The 20932-nt window shown below is 42.7% G+C and overlaps 1 protein-coding gene and 1 long non-coding RNA gene across 5 annotated transcripts in view; one reads left to right on the plus strand and one right to left on the minus strand.

The window, feature by feature from the left end:
- Positions 1-11591, minus strand: part of ASAH1 (N-acylsphingosine amidohydrolase 1) — a 30389-nt gene extending 18798 nt beyond the window's left edge. Inside the window, exons 1-2 of one of the 2 annotated variants that reach the window (XM_008528344.2) lie at positions 11093-11591; positions 733-779 (exon numbers count right to left, since the gene is read on the minus strand). In XM_008528344.2, coding sequence (XP_008526566.2) covers positions 733-779; positions 11093-11170 — 125 coding nt within the window. In that variant the 5' untranslated portion in view covers positions 11171-11591. The remainder of the gene's footprint in view (positions 1-732; positions 780-11092) is intronic. The other variant, XM_008528345.2, reaches the window with a different exon arrangement.
- LOC139080041 (uncharacterized) overlaps positions 11494-20932 on the plus strand; it is a 31674-nt gene continuing 22235 nt past the window's right edge. For 2 of the 3 annotated variants that reach the window (XR_011534164.1, XR_011534165.1), the window contains exon 1: positions 11559-11802. This is a non-coding gene — a long non-coding RNA (uncharacterized lncRNA). Of the gene's footprint in view, positions 11803-20932 lie in introns of all 3 variants that reach the window. The other variant, XR_011534166.1, reaches the window with a different exon arrangement.

The following is a 20932-nucleotide window of genomic DNA, read 5'->3' on the forward strand; positions in this document are numbered from 1 at the left end:
TATATATTAATTAATTTAATTAGTGCTAGGAAAACTGAAAAATGTCATCTTGATGTTAGGGTTAAACTTGTCCTCAGGCTTCCCCAGCCCCAGCAGGCTACTTTCAGTGAGAGGGAAGAGCAGGGCAAAAAAGATCACTTTCCCTAAACCTTTTCCCTCTTTTCCACCCTCTGCATAGGCCGGTGGGCTATTTCTTATGTCATTCTCACAGACCCATGTATCCACAAAGGATCTGAAAAGGCCAAAACCCTGCACTGAACATATTAACGTTAAACACACTAAAACATGCTACTGGCCCTTCCCTTACGTTTTCCAACCCTGTTTTGTCCTCAATAGCTTAGATTATCATGCCAGGATTTATTTCTTGATTGTTTCACGTAGGAGGCCCTACACTTTAATCTGGTAGTTTATACTCAGGCATCACAGAAAATCACAGATCAGCTCTGCTTAGCGGGTGAGAAAAATGCTTCGCGGTAGATAGAAGAATTTAGTGGAGAATGGAAATCCTTTATTTGATAGACTAGGAATGGGCATGTTTGTCATGGGGTATTTTCATATTTGTCCAAGATCTTAGCCAAATGCACAATATACGAACCTGAGAAAAAGAAATTTTGTCTCCGGATAGAAGATGTGACTTAAGTTTTTATTCACTATTGTTATTTTATGAGATTATTACATAGGGAAAACCTCCACAAAGGTCAAAGCGAGTTTTGATCATCTACGTTTACTCACGTCGGTCCAGAAGGAGGATAGGTGGATTTTCTGCAGTCTTCTGTCCACTAAAAAACAAACAAAATTAAAAGTTTCAGGAAACAAATTGAATAGGGCATTTGCAGAAACAGTTAAATCTTGTAAAGGTAAAACCAACTACGATTTGCCCTTTTAGACCATTTCCATGCCTCTTCAAAGGCTTTTCCTCCCAGAGAAACTTCTAAAATCTCAAACTCAAGTGCATTTCCAGTCCTAATTCAGTTTGAACTACTGCTAAGTGTTGGAATTTGGCTTTTATTGCAAACATACTGCAAATATATTGAGAAAAGAAGAAATGTAAGAAAGTAGATGGAAAATGTTTATGTTGGAGAGGCTGATTTGTCAGTAGAAGTAAATTACTTGATAGGATGTGATACGACTTGAATTTATGAGCCAACTCTGTAGCAATAGTGATTTGCATCTGGAACCAGATTTTCAGGGCGCACTGCACAGTGCCCTTCATGATCTGGCCATAACTTACCATCCCAGCCTCTTCTCCGGCCACTCCCCCTGTATGTATAGCCACAGGCAACCATGTCCTGTGACCTCGCCTTCCATGCCTGTGCATGTGCTGTTCCTTCTGTTTAGAATGCCCGTCCTCTACCCTGTGAACTCCTGGCTTTAATTTCTAAGATCTACTTCAAATACTGTCTTTGTTGTGAAGTCTCCATCGACTTCCCGTATGAAAATAGTCATCCCCTCTTCTACACTCCCACTGCATTTGTACACATCTCCATTCCATATTTATGACATTGCATTATAATTATCTGCTTGTCTCTCTCTTCACCACTAGACTCTGAGCTCCTTGAGGTGAGGATGGCCCCTAACACGGAGGCCACGGCAGAGGCAATCAATGAATGAGATGGTTTTAGGGAGAGGTGTTCGAGCTCAGCAGCAGAACAGAATTAGCTCTTCACATAAAAAGAAGAAAAGTCCACATGGACTTATGATTCTTTTATTACAAGTTCAAGACAACAAGGATGTTTATCTCCTTTCCTCTGGAGCCCCTGTACTGTAAAAGGAGAATAATTTTTAAAAAGAAGTATAAATAGAGGCTGGGCCAGTGGCGTAGCAGTGGGGTTCATGTGCTCTGCTTTGGCGGCCCGGGGTTCAGCGCCTTGGATCCCAGGAACAGACCTATGCACTGCTTGGCAAGCCATGCTGTAGCAGGTGTCCTACATATAAAGTAGGGGAAGGTGGCACAGATGTTAGCTCAGGGCCAATCTTCCTCAGCAAAAAGAAGAGGATTGGCAGCAGATGTTAGCTCAGGGCCAATCTTCCTCAAAAAAAAAAGAAGTAAAGATCCACAATAAGTGGATTCATACTCCACCATAGTAAGTGGTGAGTAGAACCAGAACTGTAGTTTGAGCTCAGAAAATATATCTGAAGCAAATTTGGGTGGGAACGGAGATCTCACATCTTTTTTAAACTTTTGATAGTATGGGAAGTATATAAATTACCTTGACATTACCTACAATTCAAACACTGTTGTCAAAATAACTCTACTACAGTATCAGTTTCTCAGATAAATGCTGTTTTGCCTTGTAATTTTAGGTTGAATTCATTAAAAACAGCATCAAGCAGCAAATTATCAAAAGCTAATTCAATCGTCAGAATTCAAATTCTCTTTCTAAATTAGAATATAAAATATTAGGTATTAAATAATATCAATTTGATAATTCCATTATCAAATCAGCAAAAGCCCATTTCCAAAGCCATTCAGTGTTCAATAACAGTGGTTGAGGGGGACTCTTGTTGTTCAGAAAAATTTCAGCCTCAGCCCTGAGCTCAAAGATCACAGTAGGGGCTGGCCCAGTGGCACAGCGGTTAAGTTTGCACATTCTGCTTCGGTGGCCTGAGGTTCCCCCGGTTCAGATCCCGGGTGCGGACATGGCACCGCTTGGCACGCCATGCTGTGGTAGATGTCCCACATATAAAGTTGAGAAAGATGGGCATGGATGTTAGCTCAGGGCCAGTCTTCCTCAGCAAAAAGAGGAGGATTGGTGGCAGATGTTAGCTCAGGGCTAATCTTCCTCAAAAAAAAAAAAAGAAACAAAAACAGTAAAACTTTATTGCTGCTAACCTATCTAACTGCCGTGTGGTAGGGCAAGTCAGGAGATTCAGCATCTGTTTCTTGCGAAAATTCACAGAAACGATGACAGTTAAGACCAGAAGAGCAAAAGAAGTTCATGGTTGACGTTACTGGTTTAACAACACAGGAATAGATTCCATTATTTCCCACAAAGTGCCTGCCAATCAATAATATAATAAGCACAGCTTTAAACACTTTGCATTTTCACAAGTTTTGTACATGTGTCCAACTCAGCCTTTTTCTTTCCACACACAATTTTATCACTGTCAGTTGTTACACATCTTACTCAATTACGAAATTCTCAGCTTCTCTGAAAACATCCTTGATAGAGACTGTGTTCGCCAGTTTGGATCCTGGGCGCGGACCCAGCACCACTCATCAAGCCATGCTGAGGTGGTGTCCCACACAGCACAAGCAGAAGGACCTACAACTAGAATATACAACTATGTACTGGGGGGCTTTGGGGAGAAGAAGAAAAAATGAAAATAAATCCGAGCTGGCTATCTTTGCAGAAATAGATAAGTGATCCCAAAATTCATATGGAAATTCAAGGGACCTAAAACTGCCAAAACAATCTTGAAAAAGAAAAGGTTGGAGGACTGACACTTTCTGATTTTAAAACTTACTATCAAAGCTACAGTAATCAAGACAGCTCAGTACCAGCATAAAGACAGACAGAAATCAACAGAATAGAACTGAGAGTCCAGAAACAAACCCTCACATTTATGCCAACTGCAAATCATATATCTGATAAGAAATCTGTATCTAGAATATATAAAAATCTTGAAACTCGGTAATAAAAAGACAACTCAATTAAAAATAGGCAAAGGGTCTGAATAGACATTTCTCCAAAGAAGATGTAAGTAAATAAGCACATGAAAAGATGCTCAACATCATTTGCCAACAGGGAAATGCAAACTAAAAACACAATGAGATACCACTTCACACCCATTAGGATGGCAGCAATAATAAATAATAATAAAAAACAAGCGTTCGCGTGGATGTGGAGAAACTGGAACCCTCCTACACTGCTGGTGGGAACGTAAGATAGTGCCGCTGCTTTGGAAAACAGCCTGGTGGTTCCTCCAACAGTTAAACATAGAGTTACCCTGCGACCCAGCAATCTATGCCCAGGTATAAATCTAAGAGAGATGAAAACATGTGTCCCCACAAAAAATCATAGGCAAAGGTTCACAGCAGCATTACTCACAATAACCAAAAGTGGAAACAACCCAAATTAATTAATTAATTAACTGATGAATGGCTGAACAAAATGTAGTGTATCCACACGATGGAATATTATTCAGTCATAAAAAGGAATAAGGTACTAGTGTATGCTACGGTGTACATGAACCTTAAAATCATTACGCTAAGTGAAAGAAGCCAGTCACAAAGGACCATGTATTGTATGATCCCCTTTATATAAAACGTCCAGAGCAGGCAAATCTATATTAGTGGTTGCTCCGGCTGAAGGGTAGGTTCCAGGGTAAGGGCTGAGGGGTTTCTTTTCTAGATGATGAAAATGTTCTAAAATTGACTCCAGTGATGGTTCACAACTCTGTAAATATACTGAAGCCATTAATTTGTGTACTTTTAGTGGGAGAATTGTATGGTATGTGAATTATATCTTAACAAAACTGTTAAAAAAGAAAAAAGAAAGATGTAGGAAAGACTGTTAAAAGTAAGCTTTTATCCATCACAGTGCAAGAGCAGACAATGCTTAAAGTTGATTCAGACAAACTCAGCATAAACATATTAACAACAGCAATATTCATAAAGATAACCAGCAGAGATTTTGAAAACTTTTAGCGCACATTATGGCCTAGGCACCAATTAATCAAAACAGACTGAGCTGAAACAACTAGTATGACAGCAGAGGTGGGTTCTGGCTGACTATCGCCGGAATACGGTTAAACCTGTCTGCTTCTAGAGGAGGCAGACGGCGGAGAAGGAAGGAGGCAGGAGTCTGTTGCTTTTCATCACAAGCCTGTCTCTATTGCTGGATTTTCTATAACTATGTAACACTTTGATACAAATTTTAAAATAGCAAATTTAAAAACTGCATGATTTCATTTACATTGTGTGGTGGATTTTCAGAGAGTGTTTTTCTCACATTATTTTTAAGTGTTTTTAACTGTCATCATCTAAAATTATTTAAAAATAACATCTAACTGCCATGGAGGGCATGGTACTGTAAAGTCACTAGTCCTTGTTTAGAAAAGTTGGAAATGGACACCAAAAAGTAGCACTCCACTTAAAGTCTTAATTTACAATCATGAATTTTCCAAACACAGCATTTAATAGGAAGGGCAATTATTAACTTTAGAAAGGCGACTCTTACTTCATTCTAACTTATTCACTATAAGGTTCTTCTAAATGGCAGACCTTTTGGTTAGTTTAAAATGTGATTTGATTCACAATACTCCAATTTATGCCGTGTTACTGAATTTCAAATTATCAGGTGCTTCAGGGCCATGCTTTGGATGCAAGGCCCTGCTCCATCAGCGATCAGAGGGTCTCACAGCTGGTGCCAGACCCAGCCTCCACGGCGCCAGTCCTGGCTCGCCCGCTCTCTCCCATAGCTTCCCACAGAGATAGCAACAAAATCAATGCTTCAATTCTTTTTTTTTTTGAGGAAGATTAGCCGTGAGCTAACATCTGCTGCCAATCCTCCTCTTTTTGCTGAGGAAGACTGGCCCTGAGCTAACATCCGTGCCCATCTTCCTCTACTTTCTATGTGGGACGCCTACCACAGCATGGCATGCCAAGCGGTGCCATGTCCACACCCGGGATCTGAACCATTGAACCCTGGGCCGCCGAGAAGCGGAACGTGCACACTTAACCGCTGCACCACCGGGCCAGGCCCCCTCAATTTAATTCTTAATAGGGGACACTCTGTATTCCCTTCGGAGCTTTTGACGATCACTAGAATCAACTCAGCTAGTAAGTGAAGTGTAATGACGCTTCTCCGTCCCTACCAATTCTATCTGCATGACCTGGGTTCCAAAGACAATATAAAAATCAAACTACAGGCATATGTCTCTAGAGACAGCTGTGAGAGAAGTTAAAAGTGCTCCGGCAAGTCTTAGGAGAGAACTGAACCCGCCCCAGAGGCAAGAGAGCAACCTTGCCATCATACATGTAGGAGTCTGAGGTCGATGAGACATCTACCATGATAACCCCAGCTGCAGTAAAGAAACAAACATGAAATCAGAGCCATGAAATCTGCAGAGAAGCTGGCTGCAAGAGTAAAGGGTATATATGTCAGAAATTTTTAAAGGCAGCAGCTATAAGAACAGGGTATTTCAGGCCCTCAGAAGGCATTAACACCAAAGACATTTTAAACAAAAAGGTCAGATTTAGGGGGAGAGTGGAGACAGTACATCCTCCCTTTCGAGGGAGACTTCAAGGAAAGAGCGCTTCAAAATTGATGTATAGACTTGAAATAGAATTACAACGAGCTCATGTGTTATTTAGGTTTCTTACTATCTCCAAATTTAAGTATACATGGTTTTAATTATAGACAACCTTATCAAGGGAGGTAAAAATTTAAATAGATGATAGGGAGAGAGATTATGCACTCTGCTTGGTATCCTGTGCTACTCCATCACAGGGGGAAAAATACAACCGACTTAGAATCTCAATCCATCTCTCTCGAACATACTCTCTCTCTCATCGTTGCTTCCTAAGGCCAGAGGAAGTGGTGGAAATCTGTAAAATGTTTTGTAAACCCTTTCTGGGTCTGCAAATTCTCTAATTATTCTGATTATTTGATAGGAACTTGAACCTCTTTGAAATTAATTAGTCTTATGTACTTCCCACTCATTAAGAAAAACTAATTACAGAGCTACTGGACAGACTGTTTTCAGGAAAGTAACATACAAAGTGAGAATTCTTCACTGAGTGACTCGAATGCTCCATGCCTGAAGGAAGTGATGTGACCCATCCGGCTCCTTAGAATATTTGAGTCCCATAGAAATAGTGAGACCCTCAATGAGATGCGTGCTTCTAAGACCACAGAAAAGTTCAGCGAGTCCTCATCTGCCATTCACCTACTCAGAATAAGGCAAGGAAAGGGAACTTAAAGAAATTATAGAACTTACACCAACGTTCATACCATTCTAGGAAGACAATTTTAATTCGATTCCTTAATTCACCAACAACTATTTTCTAAATAAGATACATTTCTGAAAATGTTCTCCATGTACAACAGAGCAGGCACACACCTATTGAATAAGATCAGTAACCCATGTTTCTTGCATATATAACAAGTCAAACGGGCATGCAAAGCTTTTCATTTGTTTTCTGAACTTCGGTGGGATGGCACCCTATTAAACTAGGGATATTTAGGTAAAAGAAACGTGAATAAACCCTCCATAAGGGGGATCTTTCCATCTTGTTCACCGAGCCCGTCCCAGCTTCTGGAACAGAGTCTGGCACACAGTAGGCATGCAGTATTTGTTGACTAAGTAAACAGATTATACTGTGTGCTCCTTCCTATGGAGCACTGGGGAAAAGCAGATACAGGATAATAAAAGTGGTGAGGCCAGACGGGATTTATTTTTGGAAACTCTGTGAAAATCCTTCCTAAAAGCTGGTTCAGTAGCTAATATCAACAATGTTATTACTCAGCTGAGAAACTGACGCATAAAAAGCAGTTGGACTCAGCAATTAATTCCTGAGCCACAAGGTTTCATTTTCACACATTTTAGGGATCCGCTCAGATTTATTACTGAGAACACTCTTCTCTCCCCCTCCGATTCCTTTCCTTCCGATCACTCCTCAGCCTACTGCAATCTGTTTTCTGATCCCCACACGGCTCTGGCAAAAGTGACCAATGACCTCCTGTTGCCAAGCACAATGGACACTTGACATCTCAATGGCATCCAACAGAGGTAACCTGTCGCACCCTCTCCTCGGAGCTTCCTTAACACTCACTCTCCAGAACACTCGTTCTGGCTGCTGCTTGAACTTTGCCAGGTCTTCTCTACCTGACACACACACGTGTGGGGCCCTCGGCCTTTGCCTGGGCCTCTTGTTTTCTTCTCTTTCTATATCTTCTATCTGCTCCATGTTCACCTGCTCCCATGGCTTCAAATAATATACCTACGACTCCCAGTCTCTCTCTTCTGAGCTCCAGTCCCAAAGGCCCGCCGGGTATCTCAGCGCCACCTGAAATTCACCATAACCAGAATGAAAATGGTTCATTCTTCCACACCCAAACTTTTCCCTCGCTGTGTTCTTTTGTAGTGATGCCACCATTTACCCAGCTGGGAACTTCAGAAAGTGCCTGTCCCTGGTCCTCATCCAATCTTCCATTCTGCTCATTCTACCTCCAAACTTTCTCTAGAACCATCCACCTCTTTCCTGCTCCGCAGGCACCACCCTCCTGTAAGTCACCCTGTTTTCTCCTCACATCCACCCATGCTCCCTTCCAATCCAAAATCATCTTTTAAAGTGAAACATTGATCTTGTCATATCATGTTGAAAACTATCTAGTGGCTTCCCATTGTTTTTAGCATAAATTTCAACGTCCTTAACGAGATCTCCATCTCTCTCTCTGGACTTTTCTTGGACCACTCCTGTCACCAGCATCTCTGAATAGACCTCTCAATAGAATCAATAATAAAGAATGACTCTTGGGGCCAGCCCCATGGCCCAGTGGTTAAGTTTGCGTGCTCTGCTTCTGTGGCCCAGGGTTTGCCAGTTCAGATCCTGGGCACGGACTTACACACCACTCATTAGGCCATTCTGTGGCAGCGTCCTACACAGAAGAACTAAAAGGACTCATAACTAGGATATACCTATGTACTGGGGCTTTGGGGAGGAAAAAAAAAAAAAGAGGAAGATTGGTAATAGACGTTAGCTCAGGGCCAATCTTCCTAAAAAAAAAAAGAATGACTCAAGACCTTAAAATACGCCATATTCTGAAAAGCCTCAAAAACAAAACAAAACCCACACACAATCCAAATCAAATGATTTTTGTGTAATTTAAAGCCAGTCTTCACTATTCATATTTATCAAAAGTAGCTTCAAAATATCTTTTGTTACTATGTGGCTACAAACAGTTTATCACATAATGATTCAGAGTGAAAAGCTGCTTTTTCTTGTCAGAGAATCAAGTCACTAGACTTCTGTGAAGTTCCAAAGGACCTTTCAGACACTGTGGCTCCCAGAATTTTCCAGATCAGTAAAAAAATTAACAGGGGCCCAGCACAGGGGAGTCCAAATTTTTACTCTCCTCAAGTGGAGATGTTAAAACAAACAAAACAACACCCACACACATCAAGAAAAGAGTATTTTAAAGAACAACAAAAATTGGAAGCCCATAAAATCAGAATAAAAGCTAACATTCTAAATTAATAATTTTAGTTTTATGCCCTCATTTTTCTCATTTCATTAAAGACTCCTGAAAGCAGCTTCCCAAACTGACACCAGTGGCTGAACCAGATTTTGACAACCAATGTTCTAGGCAAGAACTATTAAATTCATGGAGGGGCCATTGACTCTTCTTGTTTTAAAAATAGCTTTTAAAATACTTTCGCTTGAAAAAATAAAGTATTGAGAAAGAAAATTAAAAAGGAGCCCTTGACATCCCAAACTGCTCTGAGGTTCTCAACTAGACTTTGTAGTATTATCCTAAGCTGCTCTGACACTCACACCAGGCCATTTCTGTTCTCCTGTTGGACATAAGCAATCTCACAGAATACCTACCTCAATTAAGGTTACCCTGAGACATGATAAAGCAAGGCCATTTCATGATTCTGTCTAAGCACAAACAAAAACAAGTGGACTGTGCAACCCACAAAATACCAAACCGCCCCTTCTCTTACCAAATGAATGACTTTTTTCTTTACCCAATCATAGAATTGCCCCACTTTCTAAAAGCATTCAATCTAGAGCCACCCCTGATTTCTTAGACCTACCCCTCAAAGTCCACATTATGAAATAGGTTTTTCTAATGCCCTTTTACTGAGTGCCCCACAGTTGCCCATGGTATGCATTCTCCCTCACTGCAGGGAGTAATAAACCCAATTTGTTTAACTACAGGTGTGTTTCCTGGTGGTCTTTGGCTGAAGGGCATTGACAGTATCAAAATATTAAATTCTTTAAAAATTCCCATAATCCCAACCACTTTAAAGTGAATTAATTCCCTACCCACATTACAGCAAACTTTTATTTTTCCTTATGCCCTTCCAATTCTTGTCCACATGTATATACTGTGTATTTTTCTATTACTGAAACTACTGTACATACCATTTTGTATTCTGCTTTTATTTGCTTAACATTATATCGACTTTTAATGCCTGAATAGTACCGCACCATGATTTCCTTCTTAAAGCATTTGTCGTTAGAGAAATAAAAGAATAAGAAAGGAGAATGCACATCTTGCTCCCATTGTCAAAATCCTACCCAAGCTATTCAAGATCATCCTCATCTAGCCTCAGGTCAGATGCACCCAAGTTCCTATTTATCTCATCTATTGGCAAGAAAAATGCAGTCTCATCGCTTTTAAAGAGAATTACGAAAGAGCACCCGATCGGGCGGTAAGAGACTTGAGTGTAGACACGCTAAACATCAGTGTGACCTCTGGCTAGACATTTTCTCAGTCCGAGTCTACTTCCTCCGCGGTAAATTAAGAGAGTCAGGATCGTCCCTTACTGTCTGTTGCAGTTATCAAGTCTGTGACCCTGTGACTTCCTTGCGAGGAAAGAGCCACGGGACAGAGGTTCACATGACCGGGGGGTAAAGGCCACAGCAGCCACACCGGGGCCCGCCCAGGCTGCTCCCATCGCTCTCAGGGGGAACGCCTCGGCCTTTGCCAAGGCCCTCAGGATCCTCAGCTCCAACTTTTCTTCCAGCACCTCGTCACCTGGCAGAGAATGCCGGTTATCAGCAGTCTGTCGCTTAACCGAGTTAGAGACATAAGTCGACCGGAACTTTTTCTCTTAGTAGGTCAGGACGCGCGAGGCTGGAACTGGCAGAACAAGTGCAATCACTCAAATTGGGGTTATGCAAACCACAACCACCATTCTGCAGAGAGCAGATTTCACTAGAAGGTTTTCTCGTTCCAGCTTGTACCGAATCAATCCGGGGAGAGGTTCCCCAGCCGGCTCTGCACCACACTGCTGCGCAAGAAACCACAGACCCGGGTGCAGATGCTGCCCAGGACCAGGTGTTCCTCGCGCCCCTCCCTGCCACACCTGCACCTGCACGGCCTTCTCCGCGCCCGCAATCAACTTCACCCACCGGCGGCGCGTGCTGCGCCACGGCGCAGGTGACGGCCACGGCCAGGACGACGAAGGGAAGGCGACTCCGGCCCAGCATCTTTCCAGCCACCAGCGCCACTCAAAGGGAAACCAGAGGTCGCTGCAGAGGATCCACCTGGGCTTAGAGCAGGCCGCGCCCCTGCCGCTGCGTGCCCGGGCCCGGGATCGTACCACTCGAGGAGGGGGGGAGCGCGGAGGACGCGGGGCAAGAAGGAGGGGCCGGGGCTTTTCGGTGTCGTGGAGAGGGCGGCAGGAAGAAGGAGCCTTCCCAGATGGAGGAGGGACCCGGGGGCTGGGAGTCAGCCCTCGCCTTAGGACCGTGGCGTGGGTCGGACCCCCTCTCTGAGGGCAGTGGTTGGGCCGAGCCAGAGCCCCGCCCCGGAGGGTGGGGCTGAGGAGTCCTTTCCCTGGCCTGGCCCACCGAGGTCTGCGCCCACCTCCACGCCGGGGGAAGGGCGGGGAGGGGGCCTTCCGGTCACGGCCGCGGGCGGCGTGGAGGCTGGACGTCCTGCTTCCCCTCAGGGCCTGGTGGCACCTGTGCACCGTCCCCAAACCGCCCAGGGCGAGGTCGGCACTCGGGCCACCTGATGCCAAGTGCCCATGAAACGGACCCGACTCTCGAGATTCTGATAACGCGGCGTGACATTCGACCCCGACCCATCTTTGCCCCCTGAGGAGAGCAGGCCCGAAGTGAGTGAGGTTCTTATCCTGACCGTGGGGACGCTGGGCAAGCCCAGGTGTCAGGGCCCGGGAGGGAGGATGATCTGACCCCCTGGATACCCCAGGCTGGGAATTACCCACTTAGCCTCTGGCCGCAGAGCTGACAAGTCCCAGAACTTAGGTTTCAGTCACCTGCACTGAGACACAGGTGGAAGGACCGGGTAGAACTGCGAACCTGCCCTCACTGATGGGTCAGCCGTCCAGCGGCTGTGTGTTTTCCCCTAACTCGTGAAAGGCTTTAGGTTACAGAGCTGAGCGAAACCTGGGAGGAGGGTAGTATTCCGTGTCTACTTAGCCTGCACCTGAAAAATAGATTTACAGATGTCTTTCCCTTGGCATTCGTGTCTTCAGTGGACGCAGGCGCCCCGGAAGGATGAGTTACTTAAAAGTCCAGCAGGAAATCCTACCCTCTGGGTTCCGCTTTCTGGTTGAGTCTCTTTGACATCCCAACGAGCATTTTTTTAATGCTGCAGTAAAATTCAGAATGCTATCACTAAAATCTTCATACATTTCTTTTTTCTTGTGTGTGTGTCTGTGCAATTGCAATTTTACCCATGTATACTTCTTAGCAAAATCGAGCATTCTTTTTGTTGGAGGTTGGGAAATAAGAATTTGATGTTTTGGGGATTTTCTAGTTTCCTTTTTTTTTTTTTTTTTTTTTTTGGTAGAGGACCATGTTCCTCTCTTTGAGGAGGAAGTTTGACTTTTGAAACATATCACATGATTAAATTGATTGCTGATTCAACAGTGAGCAAGCAGGTCATAGAAATGTTCAGTAATTCTGGGGCCGGCCTGGTGGCGCAGGGATTAAGTACGCCCGTTCTGCTTCTCAGTGGCCAGGGGTTCGCTGGCCTGGATGCTGGGTGCGGACATGGCACTGCTTGGCAAAAGCCATGCTGTGGTAGGCATCCCACATATAAAGTAGAGGAAGATGGGCGTGGATGTTAGCTCAGGGCCAGTCTTCCTCAGCAAAAAGAGGAAGATTGGCAGTAGTTAGCTCAGGGCTAATCTTCCTCAAAAAAATAAATAAATAAAAATAAAACATTTGGTTGAATATATTTCTCATCAATAAATTGAATTAAAAAAAATAATAATAATTCAAAAAATATTTACTGTCGACCCTCAAAGTGCCAAGCATTTCTCCAGACACTGGGGATAGGCGGGGAACAAAAATGACAGGAAGTTCCTCCCTCGTGAGGTTTACATTCTAGATGAGAAATGGACAATAGACATCACACATAGGAAAATTTATATAGGCGGTTAGAAGGTGAAAAATATAGAGAAAAAGCAGAGTGAGGGGGATCAAGAGTAGGGAGAGTCACGGTGTTAAATAAGATGGCAGGATAGGCGTTATTGAGAAAGTGAAGTTTGAGTGGCGATTTGAAGGAAGTGAGGGAGTTAGCTCTGTGGATGCCTGGGGAAGAGTTTTCTAGGCAGAGGGAGCAGCTGGCACAAAGACTTAAAGGTGAGAATGTGCCTGTCCTGTTTGCCTACAGTGAAAAAGTCGTTGTGGGTAGAGCAGTAGGAAGAGGGAGTAAAAATAGATGGATTCCGAGAGGTGGGGGGTAGGGCAGATCTTCTGGAGCTTTACCAGCCGTTGTAAACGCCTCGGCTTCACTCTGGGCAACTGAGTAATCTGTAAATATGCTGAATTCACTTGCCCCTCAGAATGAGTCTGTCAGAAGTAGAGGATTCCTATCTTTTAGTATATAAATAGCTATTTGGTTTGAAGATCATTCACCTTAAATACTATTGAGGGCACTTTAAGCATATCACCAAACACATTTTTTCCCTGTGAGGGGATATTCATTGGTGGCTAGGTGGTCTGGCCAAATCAGATCCTTTAAGCATAAAACTTCCGTCAATTGGCATAATATTCTTAGGCACAATTTTCATGTAATTTTGTGTTTAACTTTCAAATATCTATTATATATATATATTATTGATTCTATTTTCAGACAAATTAGAAATTTAAATCGACTTCCCTAAAGTTGTACCATTTTATGCCTGTTTTTTCCTTACACACAGAAAATGGTATTGAAATGTACAAATGAATTACTGTCTGTGGGAAGGGTGGTGCACATACTATCTTCACAGCCAGCATCAAGTTTAAGACCTGGGTAACCTGTTTAGTACAGTGTGCAAGAGTCAGCATCGGTAATCAAATTGTTTATCAGAATAGCTGAAGTTCTTGGCAAGCTATGGACCTTTTCTAATCTCTTACCTAACATTGCTGGATTCCTGAGATGGAGCCCATGATTTAAAATCATTGCAACCTAACCACCCCACCCTAAATGTAATCTACCGCACATCACACCACATCACAGGTGTGAACAAGTGTGATTTGATTTAATAAAGCTAGATATTCAAAAATTTGTATTAGAAGATCAAGAAACATGGAGATAATGTCTGTTTGAAAAATAAACATTTTACTAGAAGGATTTACCAATGAGTTGTTTAATTAAAAAAAAGTTTAAGTATATTTAAAATGTGATCTGAGTTTCAAAATTTAGATTTTTGTCTTTCTTTTCAGGAAGGAATGTAGAAAATAAAAGTTGAAACAAATGGAAAATCAGAAGTCACGCAAAATTATGTGATTCTTTTTCTCCAGTAGCTTTATCACACTAAGAATGATGACTTGCTTTCTATTTTACTTTTACATAGAAAAATATGTTAAATCCTTACCTTTGGCTCAACGTATTCCATTAGGCAACAATAAGTTTAGTGCTCTCATTTAACCTAATTGCCCCCCCATATAATGGCAAAATAAAATAGTTATCTTAATTATCGTTCGCTTTTCATGTATCTTACTGTTTCTTTGTGAAGCAGTTTTTATGTCTTATTGAATCTGTGACACCTCAGCCATGTTAGAGTTTGAAGAGCTACTTAAAAGGAAAACCATTTTGTCCTGTTCCCACTTTCTTTGGTAAGACATGGTCTGACCTGAAAATTGTCAGTTCAGCTCGAATCCAGTAATCTCTGTCTTTTTTTTTTTGTCTGCTTTTTCTCCCCACATCTCCCCAGTACGTAGTTGTACATTTTAGTTGCAGGTCCATCTAGTTGTGGCATGTGGGACGCCACCTCAATATGGCCTGACCAGCGGTGCCATGTCCGCACCCAGGATCCGAACCAGCGAAACCCTGGGCTGCTGAAGCAGAGCGCGCGAACTTAACCACTTGGCCATGGGGCCAGCCCAGTCGAAGTCCTTTTGTTGTTCTGACTTCATATTCCTGCATAGTTCCATTTTACATCAGCCATTGCAGTTACCTATTTAATGCTCCAACCAGCTGTTTCTCATAGGTTTCTAGTAAATTCATGCATTCTGTTTTGTTTTGTTTTTTTTTTTTGAGGAAGATTAGCCCTGAGCTCACATCTGCTGCCAATCCTCTTTTTGCTGAGGAAGACTGGCCCTGAGCTAACATCCGTGCCCATCTTCCTCTACTTTATATGTGGGACACCTCCCACAGCATGGCTTGCCAAACGGTGCTGTGTCCGCACCCGGGACTTGAACAGGTGAACCCCGGGCCGCAGAAGCAGAACGTGAGCACTCAATTGCTGCGCCACTCGGCCGGCCCCTCTCAGTCAGTTTTGAGCACTTCCTCTAGGTGCTGGGCAACTAGTGAACACATGATACCTGCCCACCTGGGGCTTTCAGCCTATGGTAGAGAAAAATGAAGATGGAGGGGAAAATGTAAATTGAATGAACATCTTGAAAACTTTCACTATATTCGGCTCATTATTTTATTCTCTAACGACCTCTGGTTTAATGTTGTGGGTGATTCACCAACCTCAATTCCACTCCTCCATTATGGACCCGCCACGTGATCTGCATGAGCCATATCCTTGTCCTTAGCCTTATCTCTGGAGGTGGGCCTTGGTCGACCTGACATTCAAGGTTACCCTACTCCTCATGCCACAGTGCTTGGCTCCTGAAAGCCTTAGTCACTCAGACTCTTGAGTCCACCGGGCCATGGTTTGAAGCTCAAGGCAATGGTCCTTTCTCTTCTAACAGGGAAGAATAAGTTAGTAGTTCCCGTTGCTGCTGGCATTCATGCTTTAACCTTGAAGAGTGCTGCCTGAGGATGAATAGATACAGTGGACAGCACAGAGGAGAGATTAAAGGAAACCAGGTTGTTAGGGCCTTGTTAAGCTAGGTGAACTAACCATGGAGCCTGTCCAAGAACTGGACTCTTCATTAATGTGAGCCGCTGCTCTTCTTTATTATTTAAGCCAATTCAGGTTGGTTTGCCTGCAAAGTGAATTATTGCATCTGAGAGTATCCTAACTGATGTACCCATTAAGATAGGTATTTCTGCCTTCTCAAGAGTGGAGGAGGTTGTATTGTAAAGCTGGAACGCTTAAGTCTCAGGACCTTCGCTTGCTCAGGCCTCTTCCAAGCCTTCTACCTAATTTTATACTTGTAATTTTGTATTCTTTTCATTAAAGAGGACCATCCAAACTGTAGAAGCTTCAGGCCTCACAAAAACTGGATCTACCATCAGACGTTTTTGGGAGAAAACGTCCAGCTTTCTCTCCGATCCCCTCAATTCATGTCTCCCTAGGGGAGGAGTGCCTTACCTAATTGGTAAATGGCTGGAAGGGTCATTGCGCATGTGTGGCCTGGCCTCTCTGGCGCTCTCATTCAGACCTGCCTGCCCGCGGTGGTAAGCTCACTACAGCAAGCCCTGGACAACAAGCGTGGAAGGGGTCGTAGTTGCTGCCTTCGACCACATCTTCCAGAGTTGGCACCTCTCCAACAAATCTTTCAAACACTATGTTAACCTGGTGGCTGGGAAGACCTGAAGAAAGCATCTTGAAAGGCTGGCTCTGGGAGATGGGGAGAGAAGGTAAACAAGGAATGGAGCCTTTTGTAAATACTTGCGTCGGCTGCCCCCCAGCCCAGCCTCACCCTGCCCTCAGTTTACTCCCCTTCACCTTAGAGACTGGCTGTGTACCAGGGAAGCAGTGTGCATTTGTGAGGTGACTGAGTGCATCAATTCTTTCCAGAGGAGGTGTTGGGATCCCACCTTGGCCTCAGGTCCAAGCTGTCTTCTCTGTTGCAGCTTATTCAGCAATAAAGCTGATACTGATCTCCAGCTGATGCCTGTATGTATTTCTCAATTGTTTCCCAACTCAGAAAGGTGAGAACGATTATCGCCCTGAAATGATGACAGAAGTCAGCGACAGCAATTATAGTAATATATGTCTAAAAAGCACTAAATGACCAATTAGTTGGTACTTCCAAGCAGATCACTAGGTGCTATGAAGGGCACACACAGTAAAATACGAATTGCTGATCTCTGGGACTTTACAACTGAAAAAAAAAACAGCACTAACATAAATATATATCAACTTATGAAGCCAGCTACAAGTGAAACATGTTTTATATATGTTCAGTTATAATAGGTACAACCATATGAAATTTTCATTTTTGTAGGTGAAAAAAGCAGTTGAATATCAACACTTTCATAGAGCCAAACTAATGTTACCAACACCCAAAACATTCACAGTTATTTGACTTGGAAACTGGTGCCATCACACTGTAGGTGTCTTTAGACCCCTGGTGGCTCCTGCTTCCCCTCCTCCTTGAAGATTTTTCATATCTGGCTCACTGTCACTCTTCCTAATATGATTCCTGTCAACATTCTTGGTGATTGCAATAGCCGCGAAGACAAATCCTTCCAATATTCTGGTTTCTTGACCTCTTGCAATGCTCTTGGCCTCTATTTTACAGCAAATACCCAATTCCAGGGTCATATCTTAGACATTGAAACATTTCCTTCATTTTGCCTGTGGATGCCACTCTCTTTTGATTCTTCTCTTCCTTGCTGCCCACGTCTTGAATATCCTCTGTTGGTTTCTCCTCACCAACTGACCTCTATATGTAGGGGTGACCCAGAGCTCAGTCTTCAGATGTCTTTTTCTTCTATCTGTATCTCGGCCCTTATGTGATCTCACCCAATCTCATGACATTAATGCCTTCTCTATAGATGACTCAAATTTATGTCACTAGCTCAAACCTGTCCCCCAAACTCAGACATTTATAACTGTCTTCTCAACATCCTCTACTTTGGAGATCTAATAGGCGTCTTAAACTTATCATGTCGAAAAATGAACTCTTTATTTTGTCTGTCCCAATATACACTGTCCCTTCCTCAATCTTACCCATCTCAGAAAATGGCAATTCCATTTTCTAGTTTATTTAGGCCAAAGATCTTATAGTTACCTTTGACTTTTCTCTTTCTTACCATACACTCAGTGTACCAGCAAATCCTATTGGCTCTGTCTTCAAAATATATGCAGAATCTAATTACTTCTTACCACTTCTGCTTACCACGTACAGCTTCCTCTCATCTGGATTATTGCAATAGCCTTGTAATTCTTATCCTTGCGTTTTCCCATCACCTGTCTAATCTCCACATAAATTGAATCACGTCTCACTCCTCTCCCCAAACCCTCCAGTGACTTCCCACCTCACTCAGAATGAAACCAACGTTCTTATCATGGCCTACAAGGCCACTCATGATCTGGCTGGCCTCCTGCTACTTCTCTGATCTCATATGCTACCAGCTTCGCCTTTTCTCAGGATGCTTCGGCCACATTGGTCTTCTTTATGGACTTCAAACATGCCAAGGATGCCCTACCTGAGGAACTTCGTACTTACTGCTTCCTCTGTCTGGAATCTTCTTTCTCAGATATCTCTGTGGCTCACTCAAATGCTCAAATAGCTCCTTATTAGAGAGGCTTTCCTACAGCATTGTATATAATGTAGGACTCCACAGGTACTCCTTATCTGCCTTTCCCCACTTGACCTGATTCGGAACATCATCACCACCTGACATAATATGTATTTTCTTTTTTAACATCTGTCTCCTGATCAGAATGCAAGCTCCATAAGGACAGGGATTTTGTTTTGTTTACTGCTTATTCTCAACACCTAGATCAGTGTCTGGTATGTAATAGTGCTCAATAACAAATATTTACTGAATAAATTAAATAAAGGAACTGTATTACCATCATATACCAAATAGTGTCTAAAATAATATAAAGAATCACCAAGTTACAAATGGATTGTTTTCAAGAAGTTTTTAAGTTGGATGTTTGGAAATCAACATGCATTTTCCATACAAATATGAAGTAAGTGCTATTGTTGTCCCTGTCTTTTGGGTGAGAAATATGAGACTTAGATGATGTAACTATGCTTAGGTTTTCTGATTCCAAGGCATGTCCTTAATCACCATGCTAAATTCCCAGGCCAGATCACAAGACCTTATGTAAGTCATATAATTCTGATGTAAAGTATTCTATTAAAAGCGAGGCCTACAATGGAAGATACCTATCTTATACACAAACAGCTTTTCTAGTCTAGATAGACCTCCTAGCTTTCTAGATTGTTCGCTCAATTACACCTGTTCCTTGTTGGGTCTTTCTGCTTGCATGAGCGTATCTGCCTTCTACCTCTCCATCAGCCTCCCTGTTTTCTTGCTATCCTCTTCTCTCCATCTAGACTCCATGGACCATCATTTCAACCATTCACTTGCCAATATGTGAACATTCTCGATTTTTGTCATTTCATTACTCATCCTGTAAAACTCCAACCCTGGATGAATACAACTACCTATATCTTCTACATACTTGCACCTGGGCTGCTGAGTTCTGCTCAGTAGATTAGATATTATTATAAATTCACAACCAAAAAATCTGCTGGGCCCTCAATACTATGTAGCAAATCTGTGATTCTCATGCTTTTTCTCTCTCCCTTAACAATTCTTTCAAATCCTCTTCTCGAAACTTTGATCATTTACTATTTCTTCAATTACTCTTAGATTATCTTGTCTACATCTTCATGGAGAAACTATAAATTTCAGAAGGGAATTGCCTCAGTTCTCTGCCACCAAATCTACATACGGATCTACACCTATCCCCATCCATTCTACTCCTCTCCTGTTACAATGGTGATGTTGTCCCTCCTGTTTAAATCCAGTCTTTCCATGTGTCTTCTGGGCTCTCGCCTCTACTCCCTTTCAGGAATACTATGCCATAAATTATGCCTTCTCTCTGCTGCATCTTCAACCTCTTCTTCTCTATTGGCTTCTTCTTGACATTAGCATTTAAGCATACTCAAGTCTCTTCCATGTAAAGAAAAAAAAGTCTCCCTTGGTTCCTCTTGCTAACTTCCCTCTCCTCTGTTGGGAGCCAAAGTCCTCAAAAGAGTTCTGCTCTTGAAGTTCCCCAGCACTCATCCACGGACCAGTTTCCGATCATCAGGAGATTTTGATGCATCTGTGGTAAAAGAAGAAACAGTTAATGTTGGCCGTGTCTGCCCGTTTAGCAAGTTAGAGATGTATACGTCAGATGGAGGGTGCCAAGGGTCTTCTCCTGAGGACTGTACTTTATTTTGATATTATATCCTTCCTACTTTTTTTGGAAATTTAATGCTCTTTTATAAAATTATGGTACTAGTTGGTAGAATTTTAAAAGTATTTTTGTTTGGCAAAACAAAAACTTGCTGATGCTGTCTACATAATATAAAAATCTTTTGCATTTATCAGTTCCTTTAAATTAAAAAGTGTGGAACCCAGTTTGTTATATCTATCTCCTCACTGCTCACTCACCCACCAACACTTCCTAGTCTGGATATCGACCCAACCAGTCTACCAAGAATGCTCTTACTGAGGTGCTCAATGAACTCTGGAATGCAAAAGACAATTTCATTTCACTACATCTTTCAGTATATTAGATAACACTGACCACTCCCTCTTCCTTAAAAAGTTCCCGTTTTACGGCTTCCGTTATACTACATTCTACTGGCTTTCCGAATCCTTCCTTGATTTCCTCTCCTGTCTTTTGTCGGCTCCTTCTGTACTAACCTACTCTTGTGTTGGAAATCCTAGGTCCATTCTGTCTACTTGTCTTACTCTACACCATCTCCCAAGGTGATCTCATTCCCTCCCATCCGATATCTGATATCTCCCCATGGTGTTTCATCAACACCTCATGACAAGTCAGAACTGGAGCTCGTTAGTTCTTCCTCCAAATCTGCCCTTTCCCCCCCATCTCAGTAATTGGCTTCCCCACCCACACTCGCGCTCAAGCCGAA

This window comes from Equus przewalskii, chromosome 28, assembly GCF_037783145.1.
Source record: "Equus przewalskii isolate Varuska chromosome 28, EquPr2, whole genome shotgun sequence".
NCBI lineage: Eukaryota > Metazoa > Chordata > Mammalia > Perissodactyla > Equidae > Equus > Equus przewalskii.